Below are 16,314 nucleotides of genomic sequence, written 5' to 3'. Positions count from 1 at the left end.
TCAGCGCTTTGTTCTTGCTAACGCTGCTCAATCTCTTAATTCATTCTCTATAGCCCCTTTTACAATGGACAAAAAACCCACTCACATCCACTAACATCTGGCTTTTGTCTAAGAAGGTAAAGGGTACAGTTGGCATTCAGTCCCGGGATAAATGACTGCAGTCGTGGGTATTTATCAGCTCCAGCTCCGATCAGCAGTGATCAAAACATGAGACTTGGGTCAATGCGCCAATTTTTGCCCTTTTCGCCAGAGGAAATGAAGGCTTGTCGCCTCCGTCAGTAAATACTGTGACTGTTTTGTTCACTTTTTCATACACATGTGCTGCTTGGCTCAATTCAGTTTACGTCAGCACAGACTTTGCACATGCTTGAAGGTGTGTATTAAATGATGACAGAAACTAAACTTCAGACCAAGAGATTCAGTTAAAAGCTTCAAAAGTACTGAGAGCTGAACACACACAGACTTTTAAAAATGCTGCTGTCCTGAATAGACATGAGTTTTGGCCTTCAGGAAAAAAAACTTGTCTACTGGCAATTAGAAAAGGGTTAATTGCCTATTTTAGCAGTTTTAGTCGCATATAAAAAAAAACATATATACACGCTAATTTTGGTATTTTAATTTGTCTCTCTCCCTCTCTCTCATTTGTTGAGCCGGGCAGGAGGGGCCATCTTTGAATGGTGCAATTACAAACAATCCTGCATATTGTACCTTTAAGTTTTTCAGCTATTATTCTTTTAATTCCTTTGGCACCAACACTGTAAACTGGTAACAAGTGTGTAGGACACTAATTTCATCCAATCCTTACTCTGTGTAGAATAAGATAAATATTCAGGCACTAATGATTTGTTAGATATTCCATCGTCCTCCTCATATTTCCACCGCTTTGACAGATTTGGCTTTCTGGAATTTGCACATGATGCGTATAATTTTCCCTACATGATCCTCCCGGGTGACAGAACCCAAAAAAGCTCATGTGTAAGTCCTTTCCTGGGATCAGCAGTTCATCTTGGTTCAAGGTTCAAAGTCACTCAGAGCCACCAGACAATGTATCCTTGGCTGGTTTCACACCAAGCGCTTCGGAAAAAGCACACAAAAAGTTCTGATCGCTGAGATGTCGCAGAAATCCTCTTATATTCTTGCTCCACATACTGATCCATAAATGCAGTCACCAGGTAAAAAAGGTCACAGTCAAGAAGATGAAGTCACAGTATTAGGTGACTGACAGGTCACAGTGTGAAGATAACACCACAGATAAATCCTCTTTCCTCTGCCTGGCTGCCTCTTGTTCTGCTGTTAGAAACAGAGGCACATCGTGTCAGTATGATCATGTCGCGGTGATGAGCAGTGAAGAGCGAGGCGATTCATCCTCACCTTGTTTTATGATCATTACTCCGCAGCCATGTCAGCGTACAGGTCAGGAGGCGGTAAAATGATCATATCAGATAAATCCAAATCTGTCTCTGTTGTTGAACTATCTGTAGGCCTGTGGGAAAAAAAAGATCTCAGAATAATTCAATCCTTCCTGCAGGTGCTGCCATGTTGCCTATTATACCTGCAGGGACAAAGAGGGTGACTTCATTTTGACCATGAACATGACACCACTGATAAACATGAAAAGCACATTACAGGGAATCACCAACTCATTCTCCTACCAGGGTTCGAGCCAACTTCATTTCCAGGAAGGAGAACGAGTGGATTCCTTGTCCGCCTTTCTCTCCCACACAAAAAAGACTAAAACAGTCACCCTTTTCATGCTCAGCCAGCCATTCCAGGCAAAAAGGAAGTGAAGGTGTCTGTCTACAGGTTGCACAACATGTTCGGCATTTTTCCTTGTGTGTGTGGGTTCGTATGTGCTTGTGTGTCTGCTTTCTACTTACGGCTGCACTGTTTCTTCCTTCACAAGCACAGGACCTGAGATGGGAACAAAATCCATTTATCAAACACATCAAATGCCTTAGAAAGAGGTAGGATGATGAATAGATTTTTCACTGATAAAAAATGCTATAAGTATTCACAATGAACTTTAAAATGGATTGATCATAATGCACACCATTATATACATACATCACTTATGTCACTGCAAATAGGTTTTATATGTTGTACATATACAGTGTATTAGGATCCAGGATCACTTACTTGTTTCTGGTTCAGTGCTGCTGTAAAAAAAAGAAGTTAAAGGAAATATTAAAACACAATTTTTTTAACAGTGTATGCATGTGTGTATGTGTGTATACAGCAGGTGTTTGATGCCTACCTGGCAGCTGGCTCCACAGGTTTGGGTTGATGGAAAAATGTGGACAACTTCTGAAGTGCTTCATGTCTCGCTCTGATAAAAAAGACAAATACACATATTGTATATCCACACTGTGCTTCAGTGTATATGTGTGTGAGTGAATGAAACCGGTAAACTCACTGGTAATGGGGGCCATCTGCGCTGATGTCGCTCTGACTGTGCTGGTGGTTTATGCTGAGGTCTTTGTTTCCTACGAAAAGTCATAAGACAGGTAAAGATAACGCACTCTCGTATAACACACGCCTACTGTACATTGTTAATCACACTGACCAAAAAAGTGCCAAAGTATTCTTGTGCCCACCACCATTTCTGTTTAAACAGCCGTTTTGTTATGTTTTGTTTGGGTTGAACAGGGACCACACTGCACTTGTTTATACAGAGTTTGGCTGGTTACATGCTAGCTAATCGTGATTGGTTATTTGAATCGGACATGGTCCAGTTTTTTAATATAACTAAATACAAAGGGGCAAACGCTGACAAACACATTCTTTTAAAGAAACTCTTCAATTAAATATTTTTAGGGACATGCAATGGTCAAAATGAGTATTTTAAACAAAAATAATAATGAAATAATACTGAATACTGCAGCTTTAATTGGTTTAATGAGCTCACAACCACAGCTCATGGAGTTGCACCTCAGAGATTTTATCCTCTTGGTGCTTTTGATCACCAAAGCTAACCAACAAACAAGTGAAAAAATGATCACATCATTTTTCCTGTTCTGATAGCGGGGAAAAGATAATAACTTTATAAGTAAAATTAGGATAATACTCTTAATGTGACTTTACAAATGTGTCATCAAAAGCTTTGTGAGGATGCCACAACGCTATACTTTTCTACTGCCTGCGAATGTGCCTTTAAAATGCTGATAAATGATAAATGCTTGTAAACCATCACCACTTACGACTTATCTGACACAAAAGTCAAGATGTTTGTCATATCTCATGTTTATTGTATCGACACACTTCCACCAAGATAACACATGGAGGAGATACAACATGACAAATACACCACACTTTTTGCGTGGTATCTGTCAGATGATAATAATGTGACAATGTGTTCAGTCTAAAGCACTTTGTTTAATTTACTTTTTGTTACCTAATTGTTTAGCATCAGTACAATTTGCTGATTTTAATACAGTGGACTAGTTTGGATTTTCTTACCCATGTCTGGCATTGACAGTGTCCTGATGTGGCCCCTGCAGAGAAAAAGACATTGACAAGACAAGGAATTGGTCTTCAGAAAACATACAGTATAACACTTTGCGCTCCAATGATTAAACAGAGGTCAAGCTCACTGCTGCTGATAGGTGTCTATTTCAAAAAGTACAAATCTAAACTGAGTAATTCAATGTAGACTGAGGCTAACATGGACTTACAATGGAGCAGGTGGTTCTGCACTTCCAGGGGCAGGAGAGAGAGGTTCATCATCATCACCAGTCCACTCCTCACTGTCATCTGTGACTGAACACATCAGCAACATCAAACTGCTGCAGAGTTTGTTAAATATATAATGTTACTATTAATACAAACAGGAAGATACTTACAGCTTCCTGCTGATATTGGGTAGTGGTTTGAGTCCCTGAGAAAAAGAGACAAAAACAGCTGTAAGTCATCCTTTTAACATTAACATTGTGACGAATACTGAGTGAGAAGTTGCATGTGCACACGTACGTGTTCACCATGTTGGGAACCTCCTCCTCGACTACATTGTTGCTGGTCTTGCGGCTGCTTTTAGCCTTCTTTCCCAGCTCCAGCATCTCCCTGATGTCCAGCTCCACGTGATCCACTGCAACATATCCATCTGGAACAAACTCACAGAGTCAGTGATCCACAGTCAGTGCTACAGCACCGCCAGTTAATTTCTTTAACAAGATTTCTGCAGCGAACCTTTGTCTGTCCCATATGGCCTGGAACGTATACAGTACAGATGGCTGGAAATAATTCAGGTACAACAACATAGCAGCCTCCATGTGTGATTTATGATGTTTTCATCACACTCAAGTTGTAACGCAGCGTGTTCAAGTGTTGTCTTATTAGAGAAAAGATATCTAGACCTAACAGACCTTCTTTAGGCATCATTTTAGCCTTGAGCTCAGCACACTGCTGATGATAACCTATGAGTTTTGTTTGAACTCACAGTTGTTGCTGCTGTCCCTGGCCAACCATTTCCCTTTGGGACAGTTGGTCGTTCGGATGATGCTGATGATGTCACCACTCTTGACGGGCAGATCGTTCTTACGTCCCTTAGTCGTTACAGTCACTTTTGCCTGATACATGGCGTCCTCCTGTCCTGTGATCTGACAAATACAGCGGCAGGTTATCACCACGTATTCACATATGTACACATATATACACACAAACACACAAAAACAGCACTCACATACACACTTCTTGCTATAAAGAATGTGACAAATATGACATAAACCTGTCGTAGCAGGAAAAGCAAAGGTTAATTAATAACACCAATTATGGCTGATTTCTAGTAGGGGGGGTCCTGTTATTGTGTGTGCAGGCCCACTGGGACACTTAATGGAACTGAACCATCGTTAATGTTACTAATTACACTTGAAATTTTCAAGTCAAAAGTCAAAATGTCTGCTGTGAAAAAAGCTCTGTCATGAGGGGCTTCACATTTAAAGAAACATTATGTAACAATGTACCCTAAAGTAACAGATTATTAAATATTAAAATAAATGAATAAAATATTTTTGACACTACCATGAACTTATCATAGAAAAGGGCATTGCAAGTCAGCCTTGCCACTAATTTAACGCAGAGGCCACTCTCGCTATTACAAAAAAAAATGTATGGTTGAGTACTCTATATGAAAAGTGCCCTGAGATAACTTGACTTGACCTTGTTTACTTAGTAGTCAGTTTTGTCTGAGACATTTGTCCTGATCTACGTTTTAGGACCTAAGCAGGACCCAGTGGATCCATGTGTTTTGTTATAACATGTTAATAAAATACCACGGAAGAAAAGAATCTCACCAACAAAGAAACAATGTTTACACAGATTCTTTTGAGCCTGCACATGTTGCTCAGCTCAGCTCTCCTCACTGGGAGGAATGAATCCAGACTGGTTTGTATGCCAAAGCATATACCCCACCCTCCCCTGCCGCTCAGTCACCTTCCATACCTCCCCGCTCTGTCAAAATAACATTACTCACTTTGAATTTCTTCTTCATCTCATTCTCCTTCTTTTCCCTCTCTTTCTGCTCCTTCTTTTCCCTCTCTTGCTTCTCCTTTAGCTCCTTCTTCTCCTTTTCCAAACGCTGCTTCTCTTTCTTTTTCAGCTCTTTCTCATCTGGCCCTTCTGCGGCGGCTTTCTTCTCGCTCCTGCAAAAGAGGGAATGAGAATGAGGGATATCGTCTTGTTTGAAAGAGACTCCTCACCGCATGTTTAAATGGCAGAGGAGATTATGAGGGAAACAAAGGCAGACCAAACTCTCTCATCGCTAACAGTGTCTGGGGGATAACTGAGATGAAAAGAGAAGTGGGTCAAAAAATAAGGCCTTACTTGCCGAACCTGCTCGTCTTGCTTTTCTCTTCATTCTGTAAACACCAACAAAGAGATAAGACTTGATTCATTTTGCACTAAATCACGAGAATCTCTGACAGATAAGGAACACTTGTCATGAAGAAAAATACATTTTTAATGTAAAAAATGACTCAGTTCTCATAAAGCTACTTACAGTTTCTTGTGCAGCCTCAGCATACGGATCTGTGGAGAACACAGTTGTGTAAAAAGGGTAAAATTAAGTCAACTTAGAATAAAGGGATGGTCATAGCATTATAGCATTACATTTTGTTATGATCCTAAAGATAGAATCACACAAGATAACATTATTTCTGTATGCCTATGAGAGTCAGTGATGAGATCTATGCTGTATATATTATATTGTCATTTATCATTATTTGATATGAATAAGATTGTAGTATTGTGTTCTGCACTTCTGTCATTTCAATTCATGGTTCATTCATTGAAATGATATGTCAATTATTTTAGGATGTCTAACTTTACTTCCTCCCTTCCTTCCTTTGCTTCCTTCATACCTAGGTATGGGAAGTTATTGCCTTCACTCCCAGGACTTATTTCTGCTAACTGTCCCCACAGTCCATGCTGACCTGCAAAAACACCTAAATCTTTGGGAGCTGGTCTCATTGGACACTTTTAAAGGAGCAGTATGTAAGACCCTAGTGTTCAAAAATGAGTACTAGAATCCAAATAATGAACTGGAGCCACTGTTGGTTTATAAAAAGGTAGAAGCGAGTTGTTTTCCTCCCCAGACTTGAAGGTCAAACAGGTTACCTTCCAGCTGCAGGGACACTGAATGAAGACGAGCGAAAGATGAGAAAAAAAGTTCAATGACTGTCTGTCTACCTGCCAGACTCCATTAACATATTGCTCAATATAATCATCATAAACATCTTCTTCTTCTAAAAGATTATTCATGAATTCTTACAGCTCATAAACAGATATTAACTTATTCTGTGAACATTTGGCATTAATTTTACCACTAATAAATGTGAAACGGTATAAAACAAAAACAGGTCCAACCCAGAATGGATATTTCAAAGGAGTTAGCATTGTTGTTAAAGAAGCCAGTGTTACAGTTTAGCATTTTGCTTAATCTCTCGCTCTTAATCTCTGTGATCATTTTGTAATTTAGTATTTAGTAAATATATTAGAGATTTCTCCTTTAAAGTGGTTCAGTATGACTTGAAAGCAAGTGTATCTGGCTGTAAATGTTTTGAATGTATTAAATGAATTAATATCTTACAATTCTGTACTTTATGCTTTTTTTTTTAAAATTTATATTGTTTTATGTCTGTCTTATGTCTGCAGCCATGTTATCTGTTCTGCTGCCTGTCTTGGGATAGTCTTCAGACAGGAGTAAAAGACTTATTGAGATTTTTTTTTCTTAAAAACTCTTTTTTATTACATGTGGAGCTAAATATAGTAAACATAATGTGTTTACTTGATAAGTGATATCTCATCAATATGAATGTTCTGATGTGATATGACTGATGTGATTATATCTGCTGTTCAAGAAGTCTAATATCTCATTGTTTATGTGTTAGGTGCAGGGAGTCCTTACTCTTTGGTGGTCCTTTGCGTTTCTTGCCACCGTCAGTCTTTCCTTTCTTTTTAGTGGCAGACGTGGCGATGTCTTCATATACATTCTCTGTGCTCTCATAGACACCGTTGTCGACTGGAGCTGGGAGCCTGGGTGCGACAAACAGGAATCAAAACAAAGTTCCTAGAGATGAACAAGTATTTTGAAGCAAAGGTAGCAGAGTCAAAAGTGTGTCTTACTCTGGCTGTGGTGGAGAGTCCTTAGAGATGGGGGACGAGGAGGATTGTGGTAGTGGAATATCTGGATCTCCAAACACTGGTGCTGTATGGACCTCACCTCCTGGAGCGGTTATGCCGTTACTGTAAAACTCTGGCGGGTTCTGTCCATCTGGAGTGTCTGGACCTGTGTATTCTTCATTCCCCAAGTCTGACACAGGCAGCTCTGGAGAGTGAGCGTCTGAGGGGACATCGTCAAACTCTGGGATGTCCGTGGAATCGGTCCATGAGAACTCGGGAGGAGGAGCAGGGATCTCTGGAGATGAAATATGAAAACAATATTAGGAGGGCTGCTTAGGTTTGGTTTGACAAAGCTGTGAGTGTAACAACGGAGGCCGCACCACTATCTTCCAGAGGAGGAGGAGGGAGGAAGCCACTCAGGTTGACAGAAAGAGGTCTGTCTGGCTTCTCTGGAGCAGGACCCAGAGACTCAGGGTCTGGGAGGACCTTCCTGGGTGGAGGAGGTGGAACCACCAGCAGCTCTGGGACAGGGTTGGACCCCTCCTCAGTGATACCTTCCAGTACTGGAGAAGCTTGCCCTGCAAATAATTACATCATGTTAATAAATGAGTGCATCATAATTACAGCAGAAATGTAAGGCAGTGGTTCCCAAACTAGGGGTCAAGCCCCTTCAAAGGGTCGCTAAATCAATCTGAGGGGTCATGAGATGATACCTCAAACACTGAAATGAAACCACATGAGAAGATTAGAGGGAAAATGTTTCTTTGGGAAACGTGATAACAACTTGTCACAACCCAAAGAGGTCGGGAACCACCAGTGTCCCCACCACTTTTTGAAAGGGCGGATTTTGTTCCCATCAATGATTAAAAACATAATTTTCTTCTTCAATTGGTTCTTCATACAAATTAAAGCCAGCTATGGAATTACGTTCCTAGCTTATAGTATACTTTGCCTCCTGTTTTTCCAGTTTTCCAACAATTCATTCTCCTTTGTTCACTTCTTCATACAAATTAAAGCCAGCTATTCAGTTTAGAGTCAGCTCTTCAACAATCCTAAAAAATATTCCAGTCTTTCATAGATTATTTATACCACTGAACTCTTACAGCCAGCAGGGAAGTTTAGCGTTCATCCAGCATTTACACCACAATTGCTTGATAAATGTTCTTCCCAAATGTTCTTGGTAAAAATGTTCTGAAAAATACAAAATGTTAACTAATAAATTAGAACGCTTTGAAACAACAAGGCAGTTTAAATTATCATTGAAAGGTAAGGTTCTTTAGCTAACATTGCTAATGTTAATCCTTCGATTGTTTCTATTTTGTAATATTTTAGGGCAGTGATAATGGACATTTTTATCACTGAGTTGACATGCAGTGGTGTTTTCTACAGTAGATATGATATTGACATTGTTCCATTGATTGACATGGTGTCGCAGCTGTGGATGTGATGAATGACTGTTATACGACTCGTGTTGTCGATGTTTTGCTTTTTATACTCAGTATTTTTCGCATCAGGGACTCTATGGCGGGCTCCCCAAGACTATCACATTTTGATGCACTGTTATCCAACCGGCTGTCATTATCTGCTCCGGCACTAAAAACTTGAGCTGAAACCCCTGAAGGAAGTTTCCTAACACAGAAAGGGAGAGGAGGTGAGAGCAGCCTGAGTGGAATTTGATTTGTGAGGAGCCCAAACCAGTCGAACACACTGTCGAAGTTGTTGTGATAACACTCTGCAGAGTGGAGATAATGCACAGCTGCACAAAGAAAGGTACAGCAGACCTCACTCCAAGCAAATGTTAGAGTCTTTGTGTTGTTTCTCTAACTTTGCTTTTCATGACACTGTATTTAGTTTAATCTCAAATACTTGTGAAGTACTCAGTTCTGGTGTACTTTGCTTCTGGTGCAATATAATTAAATTCTTCCTTACAATGAAAAATATTTCTGTTCCAAAATGTATTCAAATTGAACTGTTATAATAATGTTATATTTTGCATCGAACAATAGGCAATTTTAAAAATAAGAGGACAATAATTTAAAGAATCATCTTGAAATATTAGGCTTACAGTGTTAGAAATGCTCCTCTACTGAGTTGTCATAAACAAATGAGTGTCTTACTTTACTATAATGTGTGAGAACAGACTTACTGAAATGATAAACAGCATGAGATTGTTTAAAATTGATACATGCATAAAGACCACATGCACAATTAATAAGCTCACTGTCAACACAGCAGCAGACTCACTTTTCGCTCTGTACGCTCTGTCAGCTCAACAGACACTAAAGCGTTTGTCATTTCAGCTCTGTGTCATAATGATGGACACGCTCCTGTCATTGCTCCTCCTCCCTGTCATTGCTGACATACCTCTGCAGCTCTGCCCTGCCTGCTGCGCAGTTGTTTCTGGCACAAAAGAGGAATGCCAGCGCCGTTCTTTAAGGCTGCTTCTCTCAACCAACACCTGAGGCAGCCCTGTGACATAAACCATACTATACATACCACATTCTCTATACGGCTCTGAGCCCACTGACAAATGGTGCTCTGCAGCTGCACAGCACGTACCTCACGCACTGATGATGACATTTGCTGCTGTGTGTTGCATGTTCAGGTAAACAGTAAAAGAAAATCCAAATATACTAAAAAGTCAACAAATACAGAAACCCATTCCCACCAGTCCCAAAAAAGAAAAAAAAACAATATCCCAAAAGAAAGTCGTGATTATAAGATAAAAAGTGTGACTTTTTTCATATAAATTTCAACATCTTAACTCAAAATTTTGACTTTTTTCCTCATAATTTCAACTTATGGCTTTTTATCTTACAGTTATGACTTTTTATCTACTTATTTCAAGATCTAAATTTGACTTCATATCTCATAATTTCAAGTTTTCAAGATTTTTTTATCGCATAGTTTTGACCTGTTATCTCAGAATTATGACTTCTTATCTCATAATTTCAACCTTTTATTTTATAAATATGACTTTATCTCACAATTTTGACTTTTTATTTTATCATTTCAACTTTTTATCTCAGAATTACATCTAACAATGGGGATATATATCTATTTTTTTTTCTTTTACTGGTGGAAATGGGCCTTCATACATAAGAAAGCAAGAAGCAGAGAGAAGAGAACTAACTAGTCCAGACTTACGGTGGTCTAATCCGTTAATTTGTTCTGGTTTCGGGACGGTGTTCCCTGCCCGATCCTCATAGTCAATGGGTGGAAGCTCTGGGAGAGAGCTGGTGGGACTCACAGGAGGAGGAAGCTCTTCTGGAGGCGGGGTGATGGAGTAGGACGTGGTGGAGGTTGACAGTCGACTGAAGACAGATGAAGAAATGATATGATGTTATGTTATTCAGTCACAGTTGACTAAATAGTATAAAACAACTGAAAATTCTGCCATACCCTTCATCACTTAGACTGGATTGCACCAAATTTATTCTAAGATTAGTTCTAATCAGAGTTTAGTAAAACCAGGTTTAAAAGGAGTAAATCCAGATTTAAAACTAAGCAGAGCTCTGATGCAAAATGGAAAATTAGTCTCTGTATAGAAAAATTAAACTGAAATTAAATAGTTTGATCAATAAATTTAAACATTAAATTGTTTGCTAACTAAAAAGCTATCAAAATGTTACATACTTTGCTAGCTTGCTAAAATGTTTTTTTTCAAGTACTACATTGTTTGCCAGCTAGCAAAAAAAAGTTGGTTAGTTTACTCTGGCTCAGCAGAGGACTGGTATTTTCTCCTGCTTTGAGGAAAAACATATTCTAACTTAAGTATCATAAAACTTACTTGGGTTGACTGTGTCACTGTTTCAATGAACTTGATTATTTTTCTTAATTTTAAGCTACTTTAAAAGTTTGGCACAACATGATTTAAAGTTAAACAATAATTTAACAGGTTTTAACAATTACTCCTTGTTGGTGCAGCCCAGTCTGAAACAATGTTTTTGGAATAGCACTGTGTCAATATTTAATTTGAAGAAAAAAAGATAATGGAGTAGATAAATGAAATAGAATATACATTGTATTCATGATATAAGTAATCAAGTTATTCATATCCATGAGTGTCCATCAGCTGTATGTTGTTTACCTGGTGGGCTTCCTACGTGCCTTCTCCAGAGCATTGAAGATCCGCTGGTCACATGGAGGAGTCCTTTTTCCTGGACTCATGTCCTCTGCCCTCTCCAGGGCTGACAGGGCTGAAATGGGACGCTCAGCTTTGGGAGATGGAGGGTCTATGACTGGAGGAGCGGGTGTCTCCACTGGCGCTGTGTCAACAGCCTCCATGCTGGGCTCAGCTGCCATGTCAGCCTCAGGAGGTGATGGAGAGGGAGTGGAAACAACAGGAGGGGTACCAGAGATGGCACGACTGGGTGGAGGGGTTGGGGCAGCACTGGGTGGTTGTGGAATGATGTCGTTCTGGCTGGCAGGCCTGGAACTGGGCAGGGCGGGAGTTTCTATCTCAAGTGGGGTTTCACTCACTGGGGTGGGGGCTTTAGGAGCTGGGGTATCAGGAATAAAGGCTGGGGGTGGGTTGAAGTCGGGAGAGGCAGGGATAGTGGATGGTGGGGTAATTTCCACTGCAGCACTGGAGTCAGGTGGGGTGGGGATGTTTGGTAGAAGGGCCTTTGGTGCAGAGATTTCAGGCTCTGCTGGAGCATCACCAAAGTCAGATGGTACGGGGATAAGCGGAGCGAGTGCAGGAGTGTCTGAGCTGGGGGTGTCCAGGATGGGCTCAGCTGGGACGTCGACAGAATCTTTTTTTGACTTTCTGAAAGCCAAAAAGCCGTTTTTCTTTGTTGTAGATTTAGGTGGAGGCATGGCGGGCACCAGCTCTGCAGTGCTGTCCTTAGAGGACACCAATGAAAACTTCTTGTCCTTCTTCTGCTTCTGATCCGATGAATCCTCTTCAAGCTTCTCTTTGCTTCCTTTGGTCTTGTCTTTCCCTTTTTTCAGCTTCCCATCATTCTTTTCTTTCCCCTTGGGCTTTTTGCTATCCTTCTTCTCGTCTTTGAACACCACTCTGGGGGCAATGGGTGTCTTCCCTTCCAGTGTCTGGTTTATGGTGGTGAGTAGAGAGGGGCGTGCCCCTGCCGGGAGGTGGTGAGTAGGACTCTGAGGAGGAGGGACAACCCTTGGTTTCTCCGGGAGAGCAGGTTTGATCCTGGGCTGCTTCAGGAGGAGTTCTTGATCCTGGAACTTGGCTCTCAGGGACTGAAAGTCCATTGTGTCCTCCTGGAGAAACGATGACACAATGCAATAGCCTGAGCTACAATGCTGCTGCTAGGCAAATACATAAATGATATGTTCACCTGATGTTTTAACTTTAAAAAGTTCATGTCCAGGTTGCCTTGTAATTTTGTAGATTCAACACAAACAAACCTTTCTCTTCAAACAAGCTTGATATTAGTTCAGTTGTAATTCATGTTATGAAATCTTCAGTCACACAAATTTGACATTGTTATATATTTTTTCAGTTTGAAAAGTCAGTTCTTTATGTCAGTTGTTACAGCTGCAGCTGCTCCTGATGAAGCTACTTTGTTCCATCACTGGCACAAAGAAAATACGTGAAACTGGTCCTGCTGAATTTATTACATTGTAAGTGTGTGTGGTGTTGGGACTGAATTCAATACTAACCATCATCATGGTTTGTAGTGTTTTCATTATTGTGAAAACAAGCAACTTTGTTTAGCTTAGAGTGTATTAGAGACATGCAACAAGTTTCCATCATATATGTTTTGTCAGATATGATCGTTTCTTTAGAAACTTAATTTAATGAGTTGATTGAACTCTGTGCAGTACATTCATTTAATTCAAGTCAAAAGACCTCAAAAGTCAAAAGTTAAAGGAACTTGTGTTTGTAACTGTTCTGAAAATAAATACAGATATAACTTGAATATCTGTATAAACGTATATTTATGTGAAGCTGAGAAAAGATTAGTTGATACCACTAAATTCTTGTATGATTTCTTACAATGTAAGACTCATGACAGTTGTCACCCTTGACTACACAATGGTGGGTTTTAACACTATTTGCATTTCTATCAGTCTTCTTGTGTAGCTGATTAGTGAAAGTAGGAAAACCTGATTTATGGTGATCCACCTAAATCCAGAGGGTTTGACCCACATGACACAGGAGGCTCAAACCTGTATAGTAAATGTAGTTTCTGAACAATTACACCACAAACTGCACAGACACCAACTGAGTCACAGCTCACTAAAGATTCATATGAACTCATTGTGATGAGTCGTTATGAATGGAGACAGAGTTACACCTGTTAACGCGATATAAAGTGTCATGATAACGGCAAACACCATGGAAATGTGTAAATGCTGGTTAGACAAACTTTGCGGAAGGATTTGATGACATTATAGGACAACGTACCTGATCCATTGTGTTTCTAATGATCCACCAAAACGACAAAAACCTTCTCGATCAAGTGAGTCAAATCCAGTGAGATTCTTCTTCAGCCTCTCATCATTTCTCCGATGAAAATACACGATTAACAAAAACTTCCAACACTTTTATCGACCTGTCCGAACTCCCGATCGAGGCAGAGCGCGCGTCCCATGCGCACAGGAGATGGTTTCGGAGGAGGAATGAGGTTGAGTAAGAGCGCTCACACTCATCTTTAAAAAACAGTCTGTCTCGTCAAACGGGTCTGTTTAACGCAACACTCTGACTCTCAACAGCTCTTGGATTTTTTTTTTTTTTTTTTTTTTTTTTTATCCTTCAGGAATGTGGCCCAGCTGGCACCGCGCGCACCTGTACGCGCAAATGTGAGTCACCGCCATGAAACCTGGAACTGTTTTTCTTAAAACTGTTAAAACTCCTTCGTGACTTTTCTTTAATACACCACGTCGTGTAAGTTTTGGACAGCACAAGATTGTTGACGTGAGAAGATGGTCTCTAGGTGATATCATTAGATGCATTGTCTAATTGTCTCCAGCTTAAATTGAAACTCAGGGGTAAACACAGAGGGAAGGAAACACAAGAGGTCCGTCGACATTCCTGGTTTGTTACACAAAATACAAAAGTATTTAAACAGGTATTTGTAATATGTCATATATACACACATGCTACAGGCTCACAGTCTTTATAAAACAGATTTGAAGGATAATCTGTCGCATTGCCAACCTGAGCTCATCCTGACAGGTGTGTCAGGGATTCACATACAGAAAAGGTGGCTCTTTATTCTATGACTTACAGGCCACATGTCAGTTTAGATACACTGGTAGCACTTTAAAATGATACTACTCTTATAAAGGATATATAAATGGCTTGTAATTTGGCTGCAACCCTTTCTAAATCATTAATAAACAATTATAAGCAACAGTCACTGTTGCCTTTTTCATCTAATGTATGTAACAGCTTATTAAAGATTTATTTAAGTGTCCACAACCAAATTAATAACTTAATTATAAACCATTAGAGATTATGAGAGGACTGCAGTACTGTTTGTTTGCTGATTATTACTCAGAAACTCGCTGGTGTGGTCTATGAAGAGGAATATTGGCACACAACTGCTTAAATGGTCAGTTCAAGAGACACAGTTTTGCAGTTGACCCTGGTTGTAACCAGAAATGCAGTCATTGTTTCTATTTCATCTGCTGAAGTTTTAACATGTCAATCTGAAATTTGTGGCACAATACGATGGAGCTGAACTAAAGTTCATTAGTGGTTTTTGGCATTTAAATAATGAGCACTTTTTAAAAAAAATTAAAATGCGACTTGTCTCTCCAAAAATAATGCAGCTGTTATCCTGGACAATCCACAGACTTCACTGTTGACAGCTCTCACAGAAGAAATTGTCCCAAAGAAAACTGCTGACAGTGAGGACTGTGGATTATCCGGTAACTGGGACAGTGTTTTTGGAAAGACACACTGCTGTCAAATGTTTTTTTTAATGCTATGAGCACCAAGAAAAAAACAGTCTCACTTCCACAATATACAGTATGCATGGTGACGAAAACCTCACAGATAAGTATCTGAAAATCTAATCATGTAAAATTAAAACTAACTGCACAGGAAGAAACAACCGTGGGTAATTTGGGTGAACTGACCCTTTACAAAACAGTGTGAGTTTCAGTTTATCCTGTAAAATACAGAATGAATGTGTGTTCAAGTTGTTGTAATGTGTCTGTGTTTTCCATGACGAGGAGGGCAGAAGCAAAGTAAGAGAAAGGAGGCTGAAGTCTTGTTTTGTATCGCTGTAGTTGCTAATAAAGCTTATGACAGTTTGCATTAGAGGCTGCCAGTGTAACAGAATGTGACAGGCCATTAAAGCTGTGTTAAATTACAACAAAATACTGTGGCACTTGCTCTACACTAACTAAAGACTCACTGGGGGTCACCTCTGCCAGGCACACACCATTAGGCTCACTCTCTCATTCACACACACACACACACACACACACACAAAGCCAGATTACAACCGAGACACATAAATAGACACATCAGTCATTTGGGATGTGTTTATTTGTAACAGTAATACATGGTGGAATACGTAAATCAAGAGAGAACCAAAAAATCATCTAAAAACCCACTGTAGAATGTCATATTCATAAAGATAAAAATAATGTGTCAATTTACATTAAGAAACTGTTAGCTGAGGTAAAGTTAAAATAGGTCTAGAAATGTTATGTACTCAAACAGCAATGTTTCCCTTTTTATTCAACTTCTTTGCTCATCTTCTAGTTGTC

At 39.8% G+C, this 16,314-nt stretch overlaps 1 protein-coding gene across 1 annotated transcript; it reads right to left on the bottom strand.

The window, feature by feature from the left end:
• Positions 1–596: 596 nt before the first annotated feature.
• LOC146323643 (uncharacterized) lies at positions 597–14,263 on the bottom strand. The gene is made up of 20 exons (XM_084722707.1): positions 13,997–14,263; positions 11,702–12,846; positions 10,759–10,925; positions 7,992–8,189; positions 7,615–7,906; positions 7,397–7,524; positions 5,990–6,018; positions 5,815–5,849; positions 5,465–5,633; positions 4,433–4,592; positions 3,967–4,096; positions 3,840–3,874; positions 3,672–3,756; positions 3,457–3,491; positions 2,414–2,483; positions 2,255–2,326; positions 2,137–2,156; positions 1,878–1,911; positions 1,372–1,483; positions 597–1,290 (listed from the first exon to the last, which is right to left on the bottom strand). Exons 1-19 carry the CDS (start codon positions 14,003–14,005, stop codon positions 1,387–1,389), a joined length of 2,910 nt encoding a protein of 969 aa, XP_084578833.1. The 5' UTR covers positions 14,006–14,263; the 3' UTR covers positions 597–1,290; positions 1,372–1,386.
• Between the last annotated feature and the right edge of the window lie 2,051 nt (positions 14,264–16,314).

The sequence above is a fragment of the Lutjanus erythropterus genome, chromosome 7 (genome assembly GCF_056507025.1).
Source record: "Lutjanus erythropterus isolate fLutEry1 chromosome 7, fLutEry1.hap2, whole genome shotgun sequence".
NCBI lineage: Eukaryota > Metazoa > Chordata > Actinopteri > Lutjaniformes > Lutjanidae > Lutjanus > Lutjanus erythropterus.
Note: the sequence above shows the minus strand (reverse complement) of the source record. Positions and strands in the feature narration are given on the sequence as shown.

Excerpts from the sequence above, each read along its gene's own strand:
- LOC146323643 (XM_084722707.1), bottom strand. Across the intron at positions 5,850-5,989 it reads CTGAGGCTGCACAAGAAACT|AATGAAGAGAAAAGCAAGAC; the intron begins GTAAGTAGCTTT and ends TGGTGTTTACAG. Across the intron at positions 3,492-3,671 it reads GCAGAACCACCTGCTCCATT|GGGCCACATCAGGACACTGT; the intron begins GTAAGTCCATGT and ends TTTTCTCTGCAG.